The 26,120-nt window shown below is 36.9% G+C and overlaps 1 protein-coding gene and 1 long non-coding RNA gene across 3 annotated transcripts in view; one reads left to right on the top strand and one right to left on the bottom strand.

Moving 5' to 3' along the window:
- The window catches only part of Tmprss11d (transmembrane serine protease 11D), a 122,720-nt gene extending 101,222 nt beyond the window's left edge, over positions 1-21,498 (top strand). For both annotated transcript variants that reach the window (XM_021262280.2, XM_087187753.1), the window contains 5 exons: positions 287-325; positions 2,025-2,202; positions 15,361-15,620; positions 16,853-16,995; positions 19,830-21,498. In XM_021262280.2, the coding sequence (XP_021117939.1) occupies positions 287-325; positions 2,025-2,202; positions 15,361-15,620; positions 16,853-16,995; positions 19,830-19,991 (782 nt within the window). In that variant the 3' untranslated portion in view covers positions 19,992-21,498. The remainder of the gene's footprint in view (positions 1-286; positions 326-2,024; positions 2,203-15,360; positions 15,621-16,852; positions 16,996-19,829) is intronic.
- Positions 1-26,120, bottom strand: part of LOC147825186 (uncharacterized) — a 98,550-nt gene that overhangs the window by 51,597 nt on the left and 20,833 nt on the right. Inside the window, exons 2-3 of the long non-coding RNA XR_015441391.1 lie at positions 22,387-22,416; positions 16,946-17,067 (exon numbers count right to left, since the gene is read on the bottom strand). This is a non-coding gene — a long non-coding RNA (uncharacterized LOC147825186). The remainder of the gene's footprint in view (positions 1-16,945; positions 17,068-22,386; positions 22,417-26,120) is intronic.

Genomic DNA, 26,120 nt, shown 5'->3' with positions numbered 1-26,120 from the left:
CTGTTTTCCCAACTAAACTGAGTGACTTGAGAGCAAAGAAATCTTTTAAGTATTTGATAAGAAATTTAACCACAAACTTTAGTGTGCATAACAATAAATTGGTCCAACGTTATAAACAGATTTTTAAAGCATGTGATTTAGAGTTTCAGCAGATTTAAATTCGAGTCTAGGAATCTGCATTTCAGCAAATCCAGAGATTCTTAGTCTGGTTATCTGAGTACTGCTCTTTAAGGTATCAAAGTGAAATTATTTTAACTTGTATTTTGTTGATTATTCTGCCCCCCAGCAATTACTGACCAAGATACAGAAAATATTTTGACTCAAGGTAAGTTTTGAATTTATTTTGTAAATATGCTTTGCCAAAATATAAGGAGTCAAAGTGAAAATGTGGTAGACTCTTTGCCAGAGCAGTGTCTGTGAAGTTGGTGTCCTTAGCCTGAGGTAACTGTGGTGGATGGCTGTTGGAACAAAACAAGACACTGTGGATCCGACTGACCATGGAGTAATGCTTAAGCTATTTCAGCTCCTTTTAGGGAAAAAAATGAAGTAGCAAAAAGAGTATCACCCACTAGATACTCAAGATTGGACTACGGACATTTTCTTGGCATTTGGGGGAATCTTTTACTTCCTTGGTTCTATGATGGCATTTATGTAGAGTTGTAAGATATATTTCGTGACACCATTTATGTAACTTTTCCTGACTATCAGAATAGCATGCTCTTTTGTAGATTCAGGTTAATCATAAGATATAATAAAAAACACGTTTTTAAAGTCTTACATGGAGGGAAAGTCACTATGTTCAACACCACCTATATACTCTCAGGCTCGGATAGCAGAAATATAATTCCTAGAAACACACAATTTACTTCTCTGGCTAACAGATTAGAGCTGGAAAGTAGTGCAGTGTACCTGTATTTCTGGCCTATCTCAGAAACTTAAGTGATTTTACAGAGTTGTACCACCCCATGGGTGTTTTTCAACTTCATTAATATTTAACTCGGTATTATTTTGAATAAAATGTGCTTAAATAATTCACTAGAGAATTTATTTGGAAGAAGCAGCAAAGCAACCAAGGTCCCATGTATATTCTTAATGGACTACTCGTTCTCCATTGGGGAATTTAAAAAAAAAAAAAAAAAAAAGAGTGGTTATTGAGTGGTTATTCTATTGAAGCAGGGAAGTGATTCAAAGCTAGCCCAGGAATAGAAATTCTTGGTAGTTTACATCTAATTTCTTAGTAGTAGACTACAGAATAAAAATTCATAGAAATTGGAATCAAGAGGAATTGAGTGATTGGCTCACCCCATTCTCTTTCAACTTTAATTACTGGGTTGCTCATAGGCTTCTTACAACATAAATAAACCTACATACTAAAACCCCTCAACCACCCTAGAGAATATTCTCCTGCCCAAGAGCAATTCCTTTGCAAGCACATGTTTGGTCACATTCAGTCAGTTCTAGAGAGCGACTGGAACCTCCACAATGAACTGCAACACCCCTAAGGAGGATTCCTGGTTTCCACCCAACATCAGTGGGCACACACATCTCTTAACAAAAGGCAGCTTCTGATTCTTTCCTTGGTGTGAGTCTGAAACTCAGCATTTTTAGCAAGCTCCCAGGGAATGCCCATGCTACAGAGCCACAGACCATATTTTGAGGAAAAAGTCTAGTGAGAAGAAAGAAATTTTTCAGGAGTCTGTGGCTGATCTGGGATCTCTAACACTGGCATATCTCACCCCTCACTCACCAGCCATGCCAAACAATTCCGGAGCTGTTCCAGAAGTTGAACCCCACATGCCAATTAAGCTCATAAATCTTCTCTAGAACGCACTCAATAGACAACAGAACTCATACTTGTTATTCTAAAAGTATAGCATAAGAAGCTTGCTTTGGGAAATTTAGCATGTCCTGGGGAAAAAGACAGAAAGTCATAACTACTGGAGAAGGCCTGCAGCAATCACTAAAATGTAAGTTAATCAAGTGAATCGGTACCTCCTATCACATTAATATCCTTTTCTCCTCAGCATGCGGGGCCCGTCCAGACCTCATTACACTGTCTGCAGAGAGAGTCATTGGAGGTACTCAAGCTGAGGAGGGCGACTGGCCTTGGCAAGTCAGCCTGCAGGTCAATGGTGCCCACCACTGTGGAGGGATCCTGATCAGTAACCTATGGGTCCTGACAGCGGCTCACTGCTTCAGAAGGTGAGGCTGCAGCTCCCACCCATCGAGAAATAATCAGGACAGACAGGTACCTGCAGATCCACCACTGTCCTTAGGATTGAAAGTGACTGGATAGGCCTCAGAAATAAATCAGTGCAAAAACTTAGTGAATCTTTTCTTTCTATACATGAAAACAAAAGTGTGTCTCTCCTTTAGCTTGCTAATTTACTGATAATTCTCTGTTTGAGGTAATATGACATCAAGGGAAATAACAAGTTGATATGTCAGAATGTTTAACTTTAATCCTAGATATGAAAGCTTAGAGATTTTGCTGAATTTCCCTCTGTCTTTTTTTTTCAAATTAGAGACTATTGTAATTTATGTCTGAGTGTTATTAGTGAAATTGAGTATGCTAATGTAAGCATATGTTAATTTTTTGTTGTGGAAGATTTGCATATTATATCATGGAAGCTGATCAGCAGGCTGATGGCTGGCTGACCTAGAGACTTCCTAATGCCATAAATTTATTTATTCAAAAATGATTGAATATTTTTGATGACCACAGAATTATGTATTGTAGAAGCTACTAATATAAATAAAGCACTACCCCTGCCTTCAGGGAGCTTACACTCTAATGTTGGAGTTAGAATGCACAAAAACAATGACCATTGATAATGAGTAGCTTCAGTAAAATGAATTTAGACAATTTACAAGAATTCTTAATAGAGATGACTAAAAAATATCATTTATACTTGATTATTAGCTGCTAGGGGGAAGTAGGTGGCATAAATTTAGCCGGTTGGTATAAGCAAGAGAACACGCTAATAGGGTTTTAGACTTATGATGAAAATCTGCTAATTTCAGACCTACCTAATTACTGAGCATTCTAGACCCCAACAATTATTGGAAGTTAAACAAAATGATCGCTCCGAAAAGTGGTGGCGAGATCAGATGTACCATAGCTCTTCTCTTCTCAGATTTTTTCAATAGCTTGCTGCTATCCTATTTACCTCACACCTAGAGTTTTCCATGGTCTAACTAATCCAATTTTATTTCTCAAAACTTAGACTTTGAGCTTCAGGCTAACAGTATTTTTCTCTTTTTGTGAACTGTCTACATTTTCCCACCTATGAACACTGCCCTATGAGAATCAACCTCTTGATTCTCCTGAAGTGCTAATATCCTTTCCAAACCTCATTTCTTCCTATTGAATTCAGTGGAACTGTCACAATTTCTTTTTTCCAGCACTTTACAATTTCTTTCTCTGTTTTTTTCAGTAACACATTAAGCAAGTGCTTTATTACTGGGCTACATCTCCAGCTCCCTTTTTCAGACAAGATCTCACTAAATTGCCCAGGCTGGCCCTGAAATTGTAATCCTCCTGCCTTGGCCTCCCTAGTAGCTTCAATTACAGGCATGTGCCACCTTGCTTAGAAATGTTCACAATTTCTAAGAAGAGATGTTTAGATTTGAGATTATTATATATATATATATTTTTTTTTTTTCTGGCACAGGGGATTGAACTCGGGTCTTTGAGCTTGCACAGCAGGTGGTGAAACCACTGAACTAAATCCCCGGCCCCAAGATTATTATATTTTAATACAGTGCTTTATACATTAAATTAAGAGGGAATAAAATTTAATAAAACTAGTAGTTTATGAATAAAAATGTTAAGAAACCTGAAGTCATTCTAAACTTTTCTTACAGTATTTTATAATTCAAAGTTTATAGAATGAATAAATCAGAAATTTATTCAAAACATACTTATACAATTACACAATTTTTATATAGATTTGCAGATTTATTGCTGTATCCACGATAGCACAATAAACAAAATTCACACATTAAAAAAAACATTTTAATCATTGACATTCAAAAGGCCAAAGAGCAAGAAAGGTAGATAATTGATTTCAAAGCACACCCAAGTACAGGAACTAAAAATCTCAATGGCTAGATTTAACAGGCTCTTAGCATAACTAAGGATGCAAGAGAAATAGGATTGTATTCTAATTGCTATAGGGACCCAACTGTCAAATCTAAATTAAACACCATCCTAGTGGCACCTGTAATCCTTGCTCATGGGAAGGCTGAGGTGAGAAATTATCAACTTTGAGGTCAGAGAATAACAACTTTGAGGTCAGCCTGAACAATTTAGCAAGACCATTCACAAAATTAACAAAGACCATGCACAAGGCCCTAGGATCAATGCCAATACACACACACCAAAAAAAAAAACTAAGAATATCAAGTGATTCAGGAATGGTGGTACATTCCTCTAATCCCAGAACTCTGTGAGGCTGAAGCCAGAGAATCACAAATCTCAGCTGGGCCTGGGCAACTTATGACTTAGTGACAATAAAGAGTAAAAAGGGCTGGGGATGTATCTTAGTGTAAAGGTCTAAGATTTAATCCTCAGTATCACAAAAAATAAAAAGGCTATCACTGTAATAAAATGCACAATTATAAATATCACATTATTACCCAGGAAACATCTTTGAATTTTACCAATATGAACCTTTCTACTCACTGCCATGATGGAAACACTACAGCTGATAAACTACATGAACCATACACTGGTACCCAACCCAAATGTGGGGAGACTGGTAAAAGGAGTGTTTGAAGTGAATGTGAAAAGGAAGAGACCTTGGAACAACGATTCCCAGGCTCCTAGAGTGTATGGTTAAGTTTAGAGCAGATCTACAGAGGCAACAGTCAGCAGAATAAAAAGCCAGCTGTTTTCAGAGATGTTTGCTTTGGCCATGTGTCCCTTCTGCCGCAATAAGATTGCTTAAATTAGGTTGGTGTGCCATGTAACTAACCATCGCATTCCTTTCCTGTCCCCTGACCAAAACTCCTATTCAAAGGTTGCCAATGCTCTTCTATGTCTTTGTTCTCTTGTCCCTGAGATACAAAATAGCCATGGAAGTCTCAGCTCACTGCTGTTTTCATGAGACTTTGGAGCAGCCTCTCTGGGGCCTTCAATGATTAAACTAAGTCTTGTCTCTGAGTAATCTTTTTCACCCTCTGTGCCTCCATGGTTACATGCTGTGATAAATGGTGCCCAACATGGGACACAAATGCTTTTATTTTCATTTTTCTTGCTTTGCCTACAATATGAGTAAAACTTTAAAGAGAAAAAAAATAATTCAAGCAGTAATCATAATGTCTCTTAAAAACATCTGACCGCAAAAAAAGGGAAAAGAAAACAAAAAATTCAAGCTAGTAAAGTATGCTAAACTGGGACAGATTTATCAGGAAAACAGAAACTCCTGTCAGTATTTTGACAAAGGCCAAGGACACCATGGCTGATTATAACATCTGCAGCTGCTTTGAGTTCAACAATTTTTCCTTTATTTTTGCATTTTTGAGATTTCCATAGAATCCTGTTTACAGAAGTTTTCAAGCCAGGGGATTTAGCTCAGTGGTGCTGCCACCTGCCTCTCAAGGTCCCAAGTTCGGTCCCTGGTGCCAAAAAAAAAGTTTATCACTTCTCGGCCTTTTGGCTAAGTTCAGGTGTAGAAGTTTTCAGACTGAACCTTATCTCAAATGCTTAATATAAAGAACGTTGGTTTTGTAAATGCACTGTAATGCCCAAAGACCCAGTGTCGCTGAGAACAATCAAAAGATTTTGTTTGGGATATGACCAACCTTATACCATGGTGTGTAGAAGTTAGTATTACTGAATTGTCACTTCCTCTAGGAAGCTTTTCTTGATAATCTCTGACCTTCCTGTTCTATTCTTAAGGAAAGTTTCTTAACTTTTACAGCAGCCTTTATGATTTATGATAGTACACTTCTCTTTGTTGGTCTCATGCACGCATGTGTAGAACTCCTCAAAGGCAGAGACCATAGTTATTTATATTTTTATTCCCAGAGACTTATGCCATTCCTTATGCAAAGTAGACACTTAGCAATGACTTGTTGAGCTCTGATTATTGAAAATCACAGCTGCACTCATTGAATCAGAGAGAGGGAAGGAGTGGAAGAAGAGTCTCTTAAAATCTTCTCAGTAAAAACACTGAGCAAAGAAGTTGAATGTAAAAATAGTCATGGATTTGCTTGTTCTTTAAAATTTTTCTTCAGAATTTTTAACTAAAATTCACCCTTACATTTGCTACTGTACCTTATAAAAATATTTCTTAAATATACAATCATTATTTTTTGTATTAATTTCACTGTCTAAACTCCACACAAATCTTAAATTATTATTGGCTTACATTTTGTTTTTATTAACCCTACAAGGACTATTAAGTTAATCAGCCTTCCAAGTCACAGATCTTTTCCATCAGTATGCACAAGACCCTTCTCCTGTCATTCCTGGTCCTCCTCACCCCAAACACTTTATATCACTATATTTGAAATAAGCCTTTTTTTATATTAAATTCTTTCATTGGTACATTTTAGGTATACAACACAATTACATTTCTCATTGGGAATTGTACCTTTACATAATGCATCTTGGTTCTTATTTTTTCCCCATTCCTAGCCCTCCCTTCACCCCCTCCACCCTTCCCTATTTACAAAAACTTTATTTCCATTTTTTCCATTTCTCATCATTTTTCCTTTCCCTTCTTTCCTTTCCCCTGCCCCTCCCACTACCCCTACCCTTTTGGACCTTTTCTTCCTATTTTACATTTTTGAATATTCATTCTAATCATTGGTACATTTTAGGTATACAACATAATGACATTCATCATTGGAAATTTGCACCTTTACATAGTCTCTCTTGGTTCTTATGAAATAAGCCTTTAAATAGCCATGTACCTTAGGGCTGGGGATATAACCTAGTAGTAGGGCACTGGCCTACTGTTCAAGAGACCCTGGATTTATTCTACAGTAGTGCAACAAAAGAAAAAGAATGCATGTACCTGCAAAACCTAAAGAGGTGTTTTAGTGTTTTTGTATGCTTTTAACTTATGAAAGTAGCCCTGTCTGTAGTCTCGTATTGTTTCTTACTATTTTCATTCAGTCCTGAGAATTTTCCTGTATTCCACTACTACATAGTAATCCACAGTAGGCAGCCACTGTACTTCCTTTATCCAGCTAGTTTGCTGTATGTTCCCAGTTCCACAAGGAGCTCACATACAATCAAGATCTTCACAGTTTCTATGTAAATTTTTTGTTACTGTGACAAATTGCCTGAGAAAAAGCAACTTAAAGGACAAAAGTTATATTTTGGTTCATAGTTCAGGTGTTTCCGTCAATAGTAACTTGGCTCTGATTCTGGGCTGTGGTGATGCAGAACAGTATGGCAAGGAGCACAGCTGTTCACTTTTTTTTTTTTTGTATTAAATTTTTTATTGGTACATTTTAGGTATACAACACAATTACATTTCTCATTGGGAATTGTACCTTTACATAATGCATCTTGGTTCTTATTTTTTCCCCATTCCTAGCCCTCCCTTCACACTCTCCACCCTTCCCTATTTACAAAGACTTTATTTCCATTTTTTCCATTTCTCATCATTTTTCCTTTCCTTTCTTTCCTTTCCCCTGCCCTCCCACTACCCCTACCCCTTTGGACCTTTTCTTCCTATTTTACATTATCGATTATTCATTCTAAACATTGGTACATTTTAGGTAGAAAATATAATGACATTCATCATTGGATATTTGCACCTTTACATAGTCTCTCTTGGCTCTTATTTTTCACCCTTGCCCAGCCCTCCCTTCAACCCCTCCAGTCCTCCCTATTTACAAAGATTTTGTTCCTATTTTTCCATTTTCTCATATTAATCCCATTCCCTTCTATCTTTTCCCCTAGCCCTCCCACTTCCTTTCCCTTTGCCCCTTTTCTTCCTATTTCACATTACCTATTATACACTTAGTCCTTATTTACACTTTCAGTTTCTCACACCAGAGAAACTATTTGGTATTTACACATGTGTGTCTTATTTATTTCACTTGAGAGTATTGCCTCAATGTGCATCCACTTAGCTATAAATGTCTCTAATTTCTCATTTTTTATGGCTGGGTAGTACTCCATTTTATTTAAAAACCACATTTTCTTTATCCAGTCTCCAGTTGATGGGCATTTGGGCTGTTTCCAAGTTTTAGCTACTACAAACTGCGCTGCTATGAACATGGGTGCACATATATCACTGTGGTATGATTCTTTTAATTCTTTGGGGAAGATCCCCAGCAGTGGAATAGTGGGGTCAAATGGGACTTCCAGTCCTAGTTCTTTGAGGTATCTCCATGCTGCTTTCCATAGTGGTTGCACCAGTCTACACTCCCACCAGCAGTGGAGCAGGGTTCCTCTTTCCCCACAGCCCCGCCAGCATTTGTTATTGGTTGATTTCATGATAGCAGCCATTCTTTCTGGAGTGAAGTGGAATCTCAGTGTTGTTTTCATTTGCATCTCTCGAATGACCAGTGATGTTGAACATTTTTTCATGTATTTATTTGCTATTTCTACTTCTTTGTCTGAGAAATGTCTGTTCATTTCAGATGCCCATTTTTCAATTGGGTCTTTAAATTTGGGAGGTCTGATCTTTTTAAGTTCTTTATAGATTCGAGATAGTAGACCTTTGTCTGAAGAAGAGCAGGTGAAGACTTTTTCCCACATTGTGGATTGTCTCTTCACACTGCTGGTGGTTTCTCTTGCTGTGCAGAAGCCTTTTAATAAGAAGAGATCCCATTTGTTGATTGTTTGTGCTAGTTCACGGGCAACTGAAGTTTTGTTCATAAAATCTTTTCCTACACTGATGTCTTCAAGGGTTCTACCTAACCTCTGCTCCAACTGGTTCAGAGTTTCTATTTTAATATTTAGATCTTTAATCCATTTTGATTTTAGTTTAGTGCATGGTGAGAGATACAGGTCTAGTTTTAATCTTTGGCAAGTTGAAGCCCAATTTTTCCAGCACCATTTATTAAAGAGGCTATCTTTCCTCCAGTGAGGGTGTTTGGCTCCTTTGTCAAGGGTGAGATGGCTAAGTGTGTCTGGTGTTGTTTCTGCATCTTCTAATCTGTTCCACTGGTCCTCAAGTCTGTTTCTTTGCCAGTACCATGCTGTTTTTGTCACAGTAGCTTTGTAGTACAGTTGCAGGTTGGGGATTGTGATACCCCCTGCCATGTCTCTGTTACCTAGAATTGCTTTTGCTATTCTGGGTCTCTTCTTGCTCCAATTGAATTTTTGGATTGTTTTCTTGAGGTCTATGAAGTATGCTGCTGGGATCTCAATTGGAATTGCATTAAATCTATATAGCAGCTTTGGAAGTATGACCATTTTCACTACATTAATCCTTCCTACCCAGGAGCAGGGGATGTCTGTCCATTTTCTGATATCATCTTCAATCTCTCTTTTCAGAGTGCCATAGTTTTCAGAGAAGAGGTCTTTGATTTCTATTGTTAGGTTGATTCCTAGGTATTTCAGTTTTTTGGATGCTATTGGAAAAGGAATTGTTTGCCCTATTTCTCTCTCAGGGAGTCTGTCATTGGTGTAGAGGAAAGCTATTGATTTTTGTGTGTTGACCTTGTAACCAGCTACTTGACTGAATTTGGTTATTAAGTCTAGAAGACTTTTGGTGGAGTTCTTGGGGTCTCCTATATACAGTATCAGGTCATCTGCAAATAATGACAATTTGACTTCTTCATTTCCTATCTTGACTCCTTTTATTTCTTTCTCTTGTCTATTTGCCATGGCTAATGCTTCCAGAACTATATTGAACAAGAGTGGTGATAGTGGACATCCTTGTCTTGTTCCTGATTTTAGTGTGAAGAATTTCAGTTTTTGACCATTTAGTATGATATTGGCTTTTGGTTTTTCATAGATTGCTTCTCTCAGTTTGAGATAGAGACCATCTATTCCAATTTTTTGTAGAGTTTTTATCATAAATGCATGTTGGATTTTGTCAAATGCTTTTTCTGCATCTATGGAGATAATCATATGGTTTTTGTCCTTGGCTCTATTGATATAGTGCATTACATTAATTGATTTTCGTATATTGAACCATCCCTGCATCCCTGGGATGAATCCCACTTGTTCAGGTTGGATGATCTTCTTGATGATCTTCTGCATTCTGTTTGCCAGTATCTTATTAAGGATTTTTGCATCTATGTTCATTAGTGAGATTGGCCTATAGTTCTCTTTTTCAGTTGGGTCTTTCTCTGCTTTTGGGATCAAGGTGATGCTTGCTTCCAGGAATGAATTTGGGAGTATTGCTTCCCTTTCAATTTCATTGAAGAGTTTAAATAGTAGTGGCAGTAGTTCCTCTCTAAATGTCTTGTAGAATTCAGCAGTGAAGCCATCAGGGCCCGGGTTTTTCTTAGTTAATAAGCTTTTAATTAAGTTTTCAATTTCATTGGTTGATATTGGGTTGTTCAGAATTTTTAGGTCTTCTTCATTCAACTTTGGTAATTCATATGTATCTAGGAATCTGTCCATTTCTTCTGTGTCGTTCATCTTATTGGCATACAGGTTCTGGAAATAGGTATTGATGATCCTCTGGATTTCTGCTGGGTCTGTTGTAATTTCACCCTTTTCATTCCTAATTGCATGGATTTGGGCCTTTTCTTTCCTTTTTCTGACAAGGTTGGCTAAAGGTTTGTCAATTTTGTTGATTCTTTTGAAGAACCAACTCTTGGCTTCATTGATTTTTTTGTATCGTTCTCTTAGTCTCCTTTGCATTGATTTCTGCTGTGATCTTTATAATTTCCTCCCTTGTATGAGCTTTGGGTTTGTCCTGCTCTTCTTTTTCTAGAAGCTTGAGGTGCAGCATCAGGTTGTTTAATTGGGCTCATTCTGTTTTCCTAATATGCGTATTCACTGCTATGAATTTCCCTCACAGACTGCTTGCATTGTGTCCCATAGGTTCCAATATGTTGTATTGTCATTGTCATTTAATTGAAGGAACTGTCTGATTTCTTCTTTAATTTCCTCTGTGTCCCATTGGTTATTCAGAAGTGTGTTGTTCAATTTCCATGGGTTTATGAAATTTTTTGAGTTTCTTTTGCTATGGATCTCCAATTTCATCACACTATGGTCTGATAATATACAGGGGATAACTTCAGTTCCTTTGCACTTATTTAAACATGTTCTATGTGTGAGTATGTGATCTATTTTGGAGAATGACTCATGTGCATCTGAGAAGAATGTGTATTCTGATTTTGTGGGGTGGAAGACTCTGTAAACATCTGTTAAGTTCATTTGTTCAAGAGTTCAGTTGAGTTCTATTATTTCATTACTTATTTTTAGTCTAGTTGATCTATCTATTTGTGACAGTGGAGTGTTGAGGTCCCCCACTACAATTGTATTAGTGCATATATGACTTTTCATGTCTGTTAGTATTTGTTTTATATAGTTGGGTGCACTAGTGTTTGGTGCATAGATATTTATGACTGTCATCTCTTCCTCTTGGATTCTTCCCTTTACAAGGATGTAGTGTCCTTCTTCATCTCTCTTAATCAGTGTTGGTTTGAAATCTACTTGATCTGCAAAGAGGATAGCTACTCCTGTTTTTTTTCGGGTTCCTGTCACATGAAGTATTGTTTTCCACCCTTTAACTTTCAGTCTATGAGTTTCCTTTTGAATTAAGTGTGTTTCTTGTATGCAGCATATTGTTGGATTTTGCTTCTTGACCCATTCTGCCAGTCTGTTTCATTTCATTGATGAATTGAGACCATTAACGTTGATGATTATAACTGAAACATATTGACTTGTCATTGCTATGACTTTTTCTTTTTGTTGCATTCCCCCCCATTACATTTAATTTCTTGTCTTGCCAGATGGGTTCATTCTGCTTTGCTTCCTGGGGTTGTGATCCTCATTGTCTGTTCCTAGGCTATTGTGTAAAATTCTTTGGAGTGCTGGTTTGGTATTCATGACATTCCTAAGGTGCTCTTTGTCATGAAAGTATCTTATTTCTCCATCCATTTTGAAAGATAGTTTTGCAGGGTACATCAATCTGGGTTGGAGGCTGTTTTCTTTTAGGGCTTGGAATATGTCACTCCAAGCTCTTCTTGCCTTGATGGTTTGTGTTGAGAAGTCTACTGTGATTCTGATGGGCTTTCCTTTGTATGTGATTTGTTTCTTTTCTCTGACTGCTTGGAGAACTTTGTTCTCCTGTTGTGTTTCTGGAATCTTAACAATTATATGCCTATGTTTAGATTTTTTTTGATCAAGCCTATTTAGAATCCTATATGCCTCACTTATCTGTATGTCAAGCTCTTTTCCCCTGCTTGGGAAGTTTTCTGCCATTATTTCTGTGAAGAGATTTTTTTATGTCATCTCCACTCTCTCCTGTTTCTTCATTGAGCCCAATCAGTCTTATGTTATTCTTCTTTGCATCATCCAGCCACTGCTGGATTGATTTCTCATGTTTCCTTATAATTTTGAAGCAATTTTTCTTTTTTTCTGGTCACTAATTGCAATCTTATCTTCTATATCTGAAATTCTGTCCTCACATTGGCTCATTCTGCTGTGTAGACTTTCAATGGAGTTTTTGATCTCCTTGAAATCTGTTTGCATCTGTTTTATGGATTCCATTTGTTTCTTATGTTGGGATTCCATCATGTTCCTCAGCTCCTCTCTAGATTTATTAATTATGTCTTGCACTAGGGGCACAATTTCTCCTGTTATCTGAGAAATTATTTCTGATTTCATTTTTTCCAGATCCCCTTTTGTTGCCAGTTCAGTGGGTCCAGGTGGTTGAGTATCAGAGGGTTCCATCTCATTTCCCTTTGGGGTTGCTGTAGGTGATCTGGAAGTCTGGTTTTGAGACTTATTTATGTGTTTTCTCATTTCAACTGGGCCAGGGGGCTGTTAGTGCCTGCACCGATTACCTCCTCTGAGCTGGGTGAGGTGGGCCAGGGGCCACGAGCAGTGGTAGGGATGCTGACCCAAAAGCCCTTTCCTCTGTGCTGGGAGCAGTGGGAGGGATGGTGGCCGGGAAGCCCCTTCCTCTGGACCAGGAGCAGTGAGATGGCGGCTCAGAAGCCCCTCCCTCTGGGCCAGAAGTGGTGGGAGGGATGGTGGCCCGGAAGCCCCTTCCTCTGGGCCAGGAGCAGCAGGACAGAAGGTGGCCCAAAAGCCCTTTTCACTGGGCTGGGAGCAGCAAGAGGGATGGTGACCGGGAAGCCCAGTCCTCTGGACCAGGAGCAGTGGGAAAATGGCTCAGAAGCTCCTACCTCTGGGCCAGGAACAGCGGGACTCAGTACCTTGATCTGGTGGTCTAGTGTCCTCTGTGTCTTTGTAGTGTGGAACCAGGTGGCTGCCTGTCTGCAGTGGGGTGATTTGGCATCCTCTGCATGACCCAGGACCTCGGTAGGGCGTGCACAGACCTTCCTGTGTGCAGCGGGCTGATTCGGCGTGTTCTCTGCTACTCGGAACCTCCGGTAGGGCATGAGCAGACCTGCCTGTCTGCAACGGGCTGACTCGGTGTGTTTTGTGAGACTCAGGACCCCGGCAGGGCATGGGCAGACCTGCCTGTCCACTGCGGGGTGATTTGGCGTCCAGCTGTTCACTTTTTGACAGCTGGTGAGGGGGAGGAGGAGGAGGAGGAGGAGGAGGAGGAGGAGGAGGAGGAGGAGGAGGAGGAGGAGGAGGAGGAGGAGGAGGAGGAGGAGGAGGAGGAGGAGGAGGAGGAGGAGGAGGAGGAGGAGGAGGAGGAGGAGGAGGAGGAGGAGGAGGAGGAGGAAGAAGAAGAAGAAGAAGAAGAAGAAGAAGAAGAAGAAGAAGAAGAAGAAGAAGAAGAAGAAGAAGAAGAAGAAGAAGAAGAAAAGGAAGAAGAAGGGGAGGGGAAAAGGGAGGGGGTGGGAGAGGGGGAGGGGGAGGAAGAGAAGAAAAAGAGGAGGAGGAGGAGGAGGGAGGAAAGAAACAAGATATGCTATGCCCAGGGCATGCCCCCAAGGACCTAGTCCCTTCTTCTAAATCTTACCTCCTCCCAATATCCCATCATATTATAAACTCATCAATGGATTAATCTGTTAATTAGTCAGAGCCCTCCTGACCAAATCATTTCCCCAAATGCCCACCTCTGCACACTGCTGCACTGGAGACACAGGTGCCTTTAAGGGATGCTTGAGATCAAACACAGCAATGCCCTACTATAAACATGAGGAATTTCTCTGGGATACACTCCCTGAGTGTATGTACAGTCTGACAAAGGTACCAGAATGCTTTCCAAATGCTTACATCTTCACCAGTAATGCAAGAAGAGTTCTAATTTCCCTCCTACCAATCCATGATGTTGTTTCTCATTTCATTTTCATAATTCTTATTAATAGACATTAGATGTTCATTATTATCTTTTCTATTATTTGATTACTGGCAAGTTTGAGTATCTTTTCATATATCTAGAAATTGTTTGGGCTTCCCTTTCCATGAATTACTTGTTAATATTCTCTGGCCATTTTATATTGGTATCCTGTGCATTCATTATAGACTTACACACTTTTTTGGTATATTCTATGAAATTCTAGGTATTAAACATTCTGAATATTTTCTCATAGCTTCTTATCCACCTGTTAAACTTGTTCATGATATGTTTAAATGTGACTTAATGAAATACATCCATTTTTACCATATGGTACATGTTTTGAGGGTTTAGCTAAAAAGTTCTAATTCCTAGGTCACAATATTAAATTCTGAATTTCCTATATTTATTGTGTTAGTACTTTCTCTCTCTATCTCTTTTCCCATGTATATGCAGATAATCATGTATATAGGTACACAAATGTATGCACACATATGTACATGTAAATGGCATAGCACTTAGCACAGAAAAATCATTCCTGCATTCATAAGACAAGGATGAGCCTCATCAGCATTATTTAAATGAAGCTTCTTTCTCAAAGCAAAAGAAAAGGGGGAAAATTAGGATTCAAAAGAATGAGTTAAAATTAAAATAACCACTATATCAGACTTTATTAGTTTCTTGTATAGGACAGTGTAAAATAGAGATCAAAAAGAAGATTTATGTTATGCTAGTCATTAAATGTTAGAACATCCTTATTAGAAAAGAAAATGCCAAGACATATTTGCTAAATTCTCTCTGTGTTTCTTTAGACAAATGACCATTCATTCTGCCAATAAGGAGTTCAGCATATTTACTAGCTTATAATATGGGAATATGTAGCAAAAAGATGACAGTTAAGTAGTTCCCAGATTGGGGGGGGGGGAGTTCAGCAAATACAAAATTCAAATAATTAAAGTGTTTATAAGTTCCATCTTCAAATAACATGTTTTCATATTCCTTTTAGCTATTCTAATCCTCAACAATGGACTGCCACCTTTGGTGTTTCCACAAGATCCCCTAGACTGAGAGTGAGAGTGAGGACTATTTCCATCCATAATAATTACACACCTGCAACTCATGAGAATGATATTGCAGCTGTGCAGCTGGAGAGGGCTGTCACCTTCACCAGAGATATTCACCGAGTGTGTCTCCCCGCAGCCACCCAGAGTGTCACACCTAGTTCTACTGCTTATGTAACAGGATGGGGCTCACTAACTTATGGTGGTAAGTGTCTCCAGAAAAAAAAATTAACAATAGCAAGTTCTCCTGCTATTTGCTATTATATCTTTTTTTAATTAGGAAACATCTGGAAGACAGACAGGTTTTATAGATGAAATCATCCTGTACCCTGATCAGTCAAAGCATTGGCTGGCCCTCAGTTTCCTCACCAGTGTATGCAAACAAAGTAAAGCAAAAAAATCTATAGGGAGAATTCTCAAGAGTAGTCACAGGGAAATGTCAAGAAATTAGTTCTTTATTAATCCAGAGATTCTGTTGGACTCAAATGCCTTCACTATAAAGAAAAGGGAGAGGGTGAATAAATAGGGCAGTAGCTAATATTTAATGACCCTAAGGTATTAATTTCCTTTAATGTGTTCTGAAATGAAACTTATTTCTGCCAGGTTTGCAACTACATACATACATAAGCATTACTCACACTTGTTTATTGAATAAATAAAATTAAAGTGAGGACAGTGTAAAAGAACAACTAGAATAGAGCTATGAAACCAATGAGAAAATAAGTGTATCAGCCAAAAACCAGAAGGACAGTGTCAACAACCTCCCTGGACTTTTACCCCAGCTATAGATCATTTCTCCAACGAAGAGCATAAAGCCTAATGTACCCCAAATGAATGTTTCTTCATGTTCTTTTGCCTAAAATAGATTGGTGTCTTTACATGATATATCTTGGTTCTTATTTTCTCCCCATTCCCCTGAATGTCATCATATTGTATACCTAAAATGGACCAATAAACTTAATGAAAAATAAAATAGGTTGGTGTCATAGATAAAATTTGTGTTAAGCATGGAAAACAAACAGTGATATTTTGAAGGAACACCAACATAAAATGAATTAGCTCTTTACCTTTGAAACCAGACCAATATCTCTTTTGCTGTTAGATTAAAAACTGATCAGAGTCAGTCAGTGGATAATTTAAAAGCTATTAGCCAATTTTAAAACAGTAAATTTGTTTTCTCTAAAAGCCTAAGTGGCACTGTATCGCAAAACTAATGCCAATGAGGAAAAAGGAAAAGAAAAACTCGTCTATCTAAAGGAGTTACCCTTCTCTCCTGTAGGAATTTTGGCTGGAAAGAAATTCCTACAAAATCTTCAAATGCCTTCCTTGATAAATAGGGAGTAATATATGGAGTGTATTTATCCCTTCTCAAATTTAACAGAGTTATTAGTTTATATATCCTGAAGTCTATCTTATTTCTGCTTTTATACTAAATAGGCAACACAGTCACACAACTACAGCAAGGACAAGTCAGATTAATAAGTACTAATGAGTGTAATGCATCAGCCAGTTATAACGGAGCCATCTTACCTGGAATGCTGTGTGCTGGATTACTTACAGGTGCAGTGGACGCGTGCCAGGTAAGCCCAAGACAGCCTCCACAAAAGCATCATGCAGGAAGCTTGTAGGCATTTGTAGCATATCATACTGTGCTGAGCATAAAGGGAACAGTTAAGACACACAGTCCTGATCTCTGAAAACTCATAATAGAAGTTTTAGAAATAAAATTATCTTACAAAGTTTTTTTTATGAAAAAACAAACTTTTAACTGCTATGGAAAGGTTAAATAAAATCCTTTTGCACAAATATATAGTGATATATAGTGTTACATATATGTGGCAAATATAGTGTTATAATAATAGTGTTATATACTTCAAAATTTCTGACAGTAAATTTCAAATATTTGCACTAGGAAAAATATTAGGTATTTGAAGTAATGAAGATGTTGATTTAATTACCCCACATTATATTCATAAACAGCATTATTTTCCATCCCATAGATCTATACAATTAGTGTCAACTTATGACAAAAAATAATTAGTTTTCCAAGATCAACAAACAACAATGAAATTTTGAAATAAGTCCTGAAGCACCTTGAAGATAGGAAATTTATACAAAATCCTATCTGGGTCATAAGACTTCCCACAATTGTGTAATAGCACAAATGGAAAAGAAGCTATTTATTTAAATCTAGGCTCTAATTTTAACCAAATATGCAAAAGAAAATAATACATATGTACTTCTCATTTTGCAGTAATTGGAATAAAATTTTAATATTAAATTTTTAAATAAAATTATTTGACTTTAATATTTTTGTGTTGGAAATCCAACTCCATATAGCCACAAGAACAGCTTACTCTCAGAAATTAGACATTCTTTTAAATATTCTGTTTCATTCAAGAATCTCCTACTGCTTTCCTCAGTGAAATGTATACAAAAAGATAAGTTTGGTTCTTCGCCTCAAATGTTACTGACTTTCATATTTTAGAATGAATAAGTAGTACTTATAGTTTATACCAGAATCCCAATCCACGAGCATTTTCCCCAAAAATGAAACATTTTATCAGCTACAAATTGTGTGAGATGGAGGTTTTTTTCTTAATTTCTAAGATACTATCATTTACCCTCTCAGCTCTTTAATCCCTCTAAGTGGAGATGTCTCTGTGGTCAGCAAGCATTGCTGACCTTTCTGTTTCTTGTTACTGGTAGTCCTGAACATCAACTCAAATTTTATGATTTTTCCAAGAATTTTTTCAAAGAATTCACCAATCACATAATAACACACCTCCACACTGACAATTTCAGATCTACTTAAGAGCACTGATCAAAACTGACTTAAGGACATGCCTGAGACTTAAAAGGGTGTTACCCAACCAGGCATAGTAACACACATCCATAATCCCAGCACTCTTCAAGGCTGAGGGAGGAGGATCATAAGTTGGAGCCCAACATTGGCAAATTAATGAAAACCTTTCTCAATTTAAAAAAATTTATTTTTAAGGAGCTGGAGATGTAGCTCAGTGCAAGGCCATGGGTTTAATCCCCAGTACCACCAAAAAATAAATTTATGAAAAGGTATTACTCAGGCTTTATTTACTGATGCTGCCCCTCACTTTCTGTGTACACAAATTCTGCTTTTCTTAGAGCCCAGTTCAAGCCACTACTCATCATAAAAACTTCCCTGTGTTCCACCACAGGCTTCCCTGACTTTGTGTATCAAAAACAACAACTAAGAACAAAAAATAGCCCTTTTGTTTCTTTAATTCTTTCATTCACACACGTGTTCATTAATTCAAAGACTATTCATTAATGCGTTCATTAATTCAAATACTTCCTGTTTTCTATTCGCTGTGCTAGCACAGCAGTGTATTCCCTGCACCTTGCAGGTTTATGGCCTGGAACAGAGGAAAAGAGCTCAAGTCTGTATCATCAGTCAGAGAATAAAATGGCTAGGTACAACAAGAGCTGTCTGCCTCCCCTATTTTACATTTGCTTGACCACTCTTGATAAGACATCATCCAGAACACTTTGTTGGTTATGGAAAAGTGGCGACAAATGCACCATGACAGCAAATAATGGGGCGTGGTTAACTTGACCATCATGTATTATCCAAAGGAAGGAGGTACTGGCTTGTGCAGGGCCTTCCAGGCATGCTGGTGATTCACACATAGACCCTCCTCCCTGTCTAGACCCATAATTAAGTGGGTATAGAAAAGCTTACTACTCAGAGCATCAAATGAATAGCTAACTTTCCTAGATGCACACTTGGTAATAATAGCTGACTTTTATTAGTACTGCCTATATGTCAGGTATACTTGGAGTGCTTTGTGAGCTAAACTCATTTAAACTCATAGAAAACATTATTTACTAATAAGGAAGTTGAGGAACAGAGAGTTGTTGAATAGTTGTTAAATAGTTGTTAAGTAAGTTCACATTGCTGGAAAGTGGGGTGTTCAAGTCCAAGATACCTAGCTCTAGTACCCACAGAATCATCCTATCATGTAGTATGTAAAAATGTGCTGAACTTGTCTCCCCCACCAAACTATGACATATATTAATATTTGATGATTATAATTGGCTGATAAATGTACCATAAGGAGTGTTTTACTTGTTGACATGTAAAGGTCAGAGCAGGAATCCTGGATAAAGGAAAGCTCAGAGGGGTGGGAGGCATCTGCCAGGAAATGAAGAAGTCTGGATAACTTGCTTCTCATCTTCTCAGACTTGCTGAGGGGACAATGTGTATACTTGAAGGATTTCAGTAATTTTTGCATGACTTGGTATACTATTTCAAAAGGAAATAGGCTGACTTTAGGGATAGAATGGATATGACTTCCTCTATTGTCATAGAAATAGACTCAAGATATTGGGTTTGTCTTTATGTGTACGTAACCAATCATTTTGTTTCCTTCAGGGAGATTCTGGTGGCCCACTCGTTCAAGAAGACTCACGGCGGCTTTGGTTCCTTGTGGGGATAGTGAGCTGGGGCTATCAGTGCGGTGTGCCCAATATGCCAGGAGTGTACACTCAGGTGACAGCATACCGTGACTGGATTAGACAAGAAACTGGGGTCTAGTGCAGTGAATGCATTTCTGTTGCAAAGTGGTCAAGTGCAATAAATGAATCTCTGTTGCAAAATTTACATCCAGATGTGCCTGTCTAAAATTCCAAAACTTTACTTTTAAGCAGAAAAATAAAACTGTAATTGTTCTATCTTTATATCCTGTTACAAAATATAGTAGGAGAAAACATTATTTAATCTTCCTTTATTACAATAAATTCTATATTTTCGCAGGAGAAATTGAATATTGGATAGTATTATAGCCGTATGACAAGAGAAACATGTTAAACTAACTGTAGAGTTAACAATTTTATGACAGTTGTGGTATGTGCTATTAGTAGGAAAAATAGGCACACCATGAGAATGTCTACTAGGGCAATCTAGACAAGTCTCAAGGGTAGGAAGGGGGCTCTCTGAGGATGGCTTATTGAAGTGAGATAGGTGAGATAAGCGTAGAAACTTGGGGAAAAAAGGAAGTGGCAAAATAACTTTCAAGATGTGAATAATAGGATGATGTAAGAAAAATAGTATTTATTGAAAATTTCTGCTTATTCAATATTTTATAGTATATGACATAAAATTTAAAAAGTGAAATCATTGTACAGTCCTATAGCAATCTTAATTATCCTGTAAGAACATGCCCTCATAGGAACTCTCTGATGAATTTCAGGTATTTGGAAGCTAGGATAGTTTAGCCTTCAACTGAGACCAAAGGAATTATAAATAGTTTTAATGATGACTTTTATTAAAATTACCTTTTATCTACATAGAGAAGAACTGTATCTTTTCCACAGAAAAGCTCAGAATATGCTCTTACACAACCATCTCACGTAACTTTATAACTACAGTGTACAATATTTCTTAACCACAAAACAAGAGTGAGTTTGAGATTTGATCATCAGGAAGAATTTCCCTGAAGAAACTGCCCATCTGTGCCTGACAGTTATTTTTGAGAGTATAATGATCCTCAATAGCTAAATCTAAGTAACAAACTGAAGGTTAAATAGGAAAAAGAGGGAAGAGTTGGTTTACAAAGAGAAGGGTTAAAGAGCTTAATATCAATAAAATCATCTTGGTGAGAGAAGAATCTCTCTCTGTAGCTCTCTCTCTCTCTCTCTCTCTCTCCCCCCTCCCCACCAAAGAGTATATATTAAATAAAATCCATTAAATTAAAATATAAGGCCATGGCAATCTATATAGTCTTAATCATGATTCTTGGTGAGATTTTTACGCTCCTGGTGTAGCTAAAGCTTAGTTATGCATATGATCATCTATGTGTCATGATTTCCTCCTAAAAGCTACTCTATACCTGGGTGTGGGAACAGTTCTAAGCATTGTAATTTGAAAGCCTTTTGCATTTCCTTCTGTAAAATTACGAAGAGCTCTACATTAAAGCAATCGACTTTGAAACAAAAGAAGCTGAAAATATAATCAAATCCATGAAAAAAAATCTCCAGTGCACTTTATTTCAAATAAATTATTTTATGATATTTTCCTGCCTGATTATTTATGGAATTTATGTTGCTGAAGGACAATCCAAAACAATTTGTTTAATTGGTTCTGCAATGGAAGAACTGACAAGCAGACTCTGAAGGCTTGGCCCTTTCTGCCACCTTATAATCAAGCTCTGTCTGAGGTCAGCATCAAGCCTGACTCAGGCTCCACCCCATGAGGCCACCTACCTGGCAATGCAGAGGAAGCCTCCAGGGGAGGGTGTCCGTGTGTGTCCCTGTGTGAGTGTGTGTGTGTGTACACGCTCACATGCCCTCACATCATCACAGATATATTTATGTTTATTCTTGTATATTAAAAGCTATTTAAAAGATAGTATTTATTTAGCAAAAGATAGAGCAATTACTCATTGAAAAGAATAAAAATTTACTTAGCAAAATGTCTACATTTTTATGAAGATACTGAAAACCAGAGGAACACTTAAGAGCTTTTTTCAATATCCTGATGGAGTTCCACTTTTCTGCTACCTAAGTGATTTCATGAAAGTAAATTTGGATTTATGGAGGTTTATAAATTGTTTCAGATTTTAAAAAGTCATACTGAAAATTCACAACACCAGTTTAGTTGCAGAAAGTTATTAATGCCAAAAAGAATTCTGTTCAGCACATAAAAAGCACACATATTAGCCAGTTTTAAAAAAGGATAAAGTGAATATGTGATAGTCAAACCAGGTGTAATAGTGACCAAATTAATGCAAGGAGAATTATCCCATAAAGCTTAGAGCAAACAATTACAGTATTTATCATACTAACTGAAAGTCTTATTTATAGCATACCAGTCATTCATACAGGAAATATATTGAGCCCTACTGTGCTCCAGGCTATTAAACACTAGTGAACTCAAGATAAGAAATGGCTTTGTGGGGCCGGGGATTTAGCTCAGTGGTTCTGTCACCTACCTCACAAGTGCAAGGTCCCAAGTTCGATTCCTGGTACAAAAAAAAAAAAAAAGAAAAAGAAAGAAAGAAAAGGATTTGCCCATGGAACACTCAGAATAGGTAGCATTGACAAACATATTATGAAATATAATATGAGTGAAATGATAATGAGTACTATATTTATTACAGGATAAAAAGATGGAGGAGAATCCTAAAAGACTGATCAAAAATACAATTACATTAAAATCAAAAGTGAGTCCTCCATAGTATTAATTTGCCATGATCATGGCAATTACCCTGTAGTTAGGGAAAATGAACCTCTCAAATTACAAGTCTAAATCATTCAAGGCTCTCTTTTACTATTCACTTCTTTTTTTTCTAATTTATTGAATATGAAATGATTCAGAGACACAAAATAAATTTTTCTCTTTATATTTTTATAAGTCAATGTAATCATAAGGCAAACCTCAAAACCAATCCTTTCCATTTCTAAACAGTTTGATATATCTCCTTTTGGGAAAATAGGTCATATTTCTGGTAGTTCATTTTTATAAGAAACAGTTGACTTTGGAGGGAAGAAGTTGATTATCATGAAAAATTTTTAAGCAAAAGCTGAATGATCACCTGGAGAAATGTTGTGGAAGTTTTCTGCAATGGATTGGGATTAAAATCAGATTTTTCAAAATCTAAAATTATACTAATAATAAGCAAATCATTTGGGTCTTTTATTTTTTGGTACTAGAGAGTGAGCTTAGGTAGGGCCTTGTGGATGCCAGGTGAGTGCTCTGCCACTGAACCATACCTCAGTCAAATACTTCTGAGCCATACAAGTTCTCACCAAGAAAGAAAAATTTCAGAGCATTAGGGCCATTTATTTGTTCATTTGTTTAATCTGGTACACAACCACGAAAAAAGCACCTTTAAAAAATCAAACCAATCAGAATTTGAATTAAACAACAATCCATTTTGAAGAAAAAGACAACTGAATAAAACTGGAGAATTAATTCAGAAAGTGAACAGTATTATCCAGGGCTGGCTATATATTTAACCTACCTCCAATCATGTAACTTAGGCAAAAATTACTGATGTAGTAAAAATTGGTTTATATGTTAAGAGGTGGATTTTTCTATAGTATGAACAAACCAGGAGAAACTATAGGTGAGGTTAAAACAATAGGAACATAGTTGACATAAATAAGTTTCTATTTTATTATAAAGGTGAGGACAAGAGTTAGTAGGGAAGTCATGTGGTTAATTTTCCATTTTCTGAAGATTAATCTGGCTAGTCTAAAAGGAAAACAAGAGTAGCAGAACTCTAGGGACACTATTCAATAGGCTTAAGGCCATCCAAGGAAAGAACGGGATACTTTGGCTTAAGGAGCTGTCAATGAAGAAAGCTGAAAAAAAGTTGAATTCAGAAGACATTTATAGAAAGAAATAACAAATTTTGATTGGTTAAGTTTAGGACAGGGAAATTTCAAGGTTTGGGCCTCCACAACTGAGATAGGAAAGTTAGAATTAGTTCTGGAGGATGAGAAGTCAAGAGCTGCTTTCTGCAATCCTATCCTAGTTGTGTCATTTCATTGCCAGACTATTTTGGTTTAGACCTATGTTTCAAAGTCTAATGGACAGATGAAGAGTAGGCATATATGCCCTTGTTCCCCACTTTAGGGAGAAAGAATTGTATTGTCTCCATTCATAGAAGGAGTTTTTGTTGGAAGTATGGAATACATGTCTTTGATCTGTTGAGAAGGTTCTGTTCTACTTCTAGTCTCCTGATAGCTTTTACCATGAACAGCTGTGGAATTTAGTTCAATACTCTTTCTCCAACTAGTGACAGGATCATATGGCTTTTTCCTTTCCTCTGTTAAAATGATGACTTTTGGGGGTGGATCTTCCAATGCTGAACCAACACTGCCATCTCTATAATAAAACCACTTTCTACATACTGCCAGATCTGACTTCTAAGAGTTTGTTTTGTTAAACAAATTTCTATCTATGTTCATACCTTTTTCTTCTATTATCTTTATCCAGTTTTAGGATTAGCACAATGTTGATTTCCTAAAACGAGGGGAGAAGTATTCCTTCTTTTTTCTGCTTTAAATGTTTGATATAATTTATCAGTTAAAATGTTTATGAGCCTGCTGTTGTCATTTAGGTAGGTTTTTGAGCTAGGAATATACCTTCTTTAATAGGTGCTATTCAAATTTTATATTTCCTCCAGAGTTAGTTTCATTCATCTTCTAAGTTACTTCTTAGAAGTTGTCAAATTTATTTCAAAAAAGATTTTTGTAATATGCTTTCTATATCCTTTTAAATTCTGTAAAATTTGTGGTAATGTCTCCTAGATCTTAATATTGTAATTTAAAAAATGTATAACTGATATTGTGTAACAGGAAGAAAAGGTCTAAAAGAGCAGAGGAATTGGGAGGGGTAGGGGAAGGGAAAAAAGGGAAAGGAAAAAATACGAGAAGAGGAAAAAAATGGAAACAAGGTCTTTGCAAATAGGGAAGGGTGGAGGGGGTGAAAGGAGGGCAAGGGAAGGGGAAAATAAATAAGAACCAAGAGACTCATGTAATGGTACAAGATACCAATGATGAATGTAACTGTACTTTATACCTAAAATGTACCAATAAAGTTAATGGGGGGAAAAAAAAAGAGTTGCTTTCTGAATCTGTTACATTTCCAATGTACAAGCATTGAAGTCAAGTAAGCAACTGTAAATTCAGATGTATAGTTCAGGGGAAACAGTAAGACTGGGAATATAAAAGAAATTTTTAAAGGAAATAAGGGTCAAAAGCCAAGTTGCAATGACCAGAAGAAAAAAAGTTAGAAATGTAGCTTTTAGAAAACAATATAACATGATATCTTGATGACCTCAAGGTAGAGAAAGATATCTTAAAGAGAATAAAAAGGGTATTATAACAAAAAAGATTTTAATGTGAAAGAACTATAAATTCATTTTATTGAAAAGAGAAAACTTTTGTTATTCAACAACACTATTTCAGGGAAAAAAGGAAAAATAACAGTAAAAGTACAATATTTAAAATTGCAGAGGACGCAAAATGGATACAATAGAAATATGTGCACATGAGCAGGAATATTCAAAAGAAGCATTTTTTATAATAGACAAGCAGTGAAAACAAGCCAATGTCCAAATATTAATATATTCACACAATAGAATATCAAATAATAAAAATGAATAAAATAAATCTATATCTAATAACATAGGTGAACCTTAAAAACAAAGTTAAGTCAGGCTTGGTGACACTCAACTTTAATCCCAGCTTTTGGAGAGGCTGAAGCAGAAGGACAAGAAGGTCAAGGTCAACTTAGTAAAATCTGTCTAAAAATAAGATGAACTGAAAAGCCTCAAGGGAAGAAGAGCTTGGAGTGATGTATTCCAAGCTCTAAAGGTAAACAGCCTCCAACCCAGATTGATTTACCCTGCAAAACTATCTTTCAAAATTGATGGAGAAATAAGATACTTTCATGACAAAGAGCACCTTAGAAACTTCATGAATACCAAACCAGCCCTCCAAAAAATTTTAGGCAATATCCTAGAAAAAGACAATGAGTATCACAACCCCAGGAAGCACAGCAGAATGAATGCATCAGGTGCAACAAGAAATTAAAGGCAAAAGGGGAGAATCCAACAAAAAGAAAAAGTCATGACAATGATAAATCAATATGTATCAGTTATAACCATCAATGTTAATGGTCTCAATTCACCAATCAAAAGAAATAGATAGGCAG

Source organism: Heterocephalus glaber, unplaced genomic scaffold (genome assembly GCF_053883595.1).
Source record: "Heterocephalus glaber isolate CG9 unplaced genomic scaffold, H.glaber_assembly_v1.0 deba00001509, whole genome shotgun sequence".
NCBI lineage: Eukaryota > Metazoa > Chordata > Mammalia > Rodentia > Bathyergidae > Heterocephalus > Heterocephalus glaber.
This window is presented reverse-complemented; position numbering and strand designations above follow the sequence as displayed.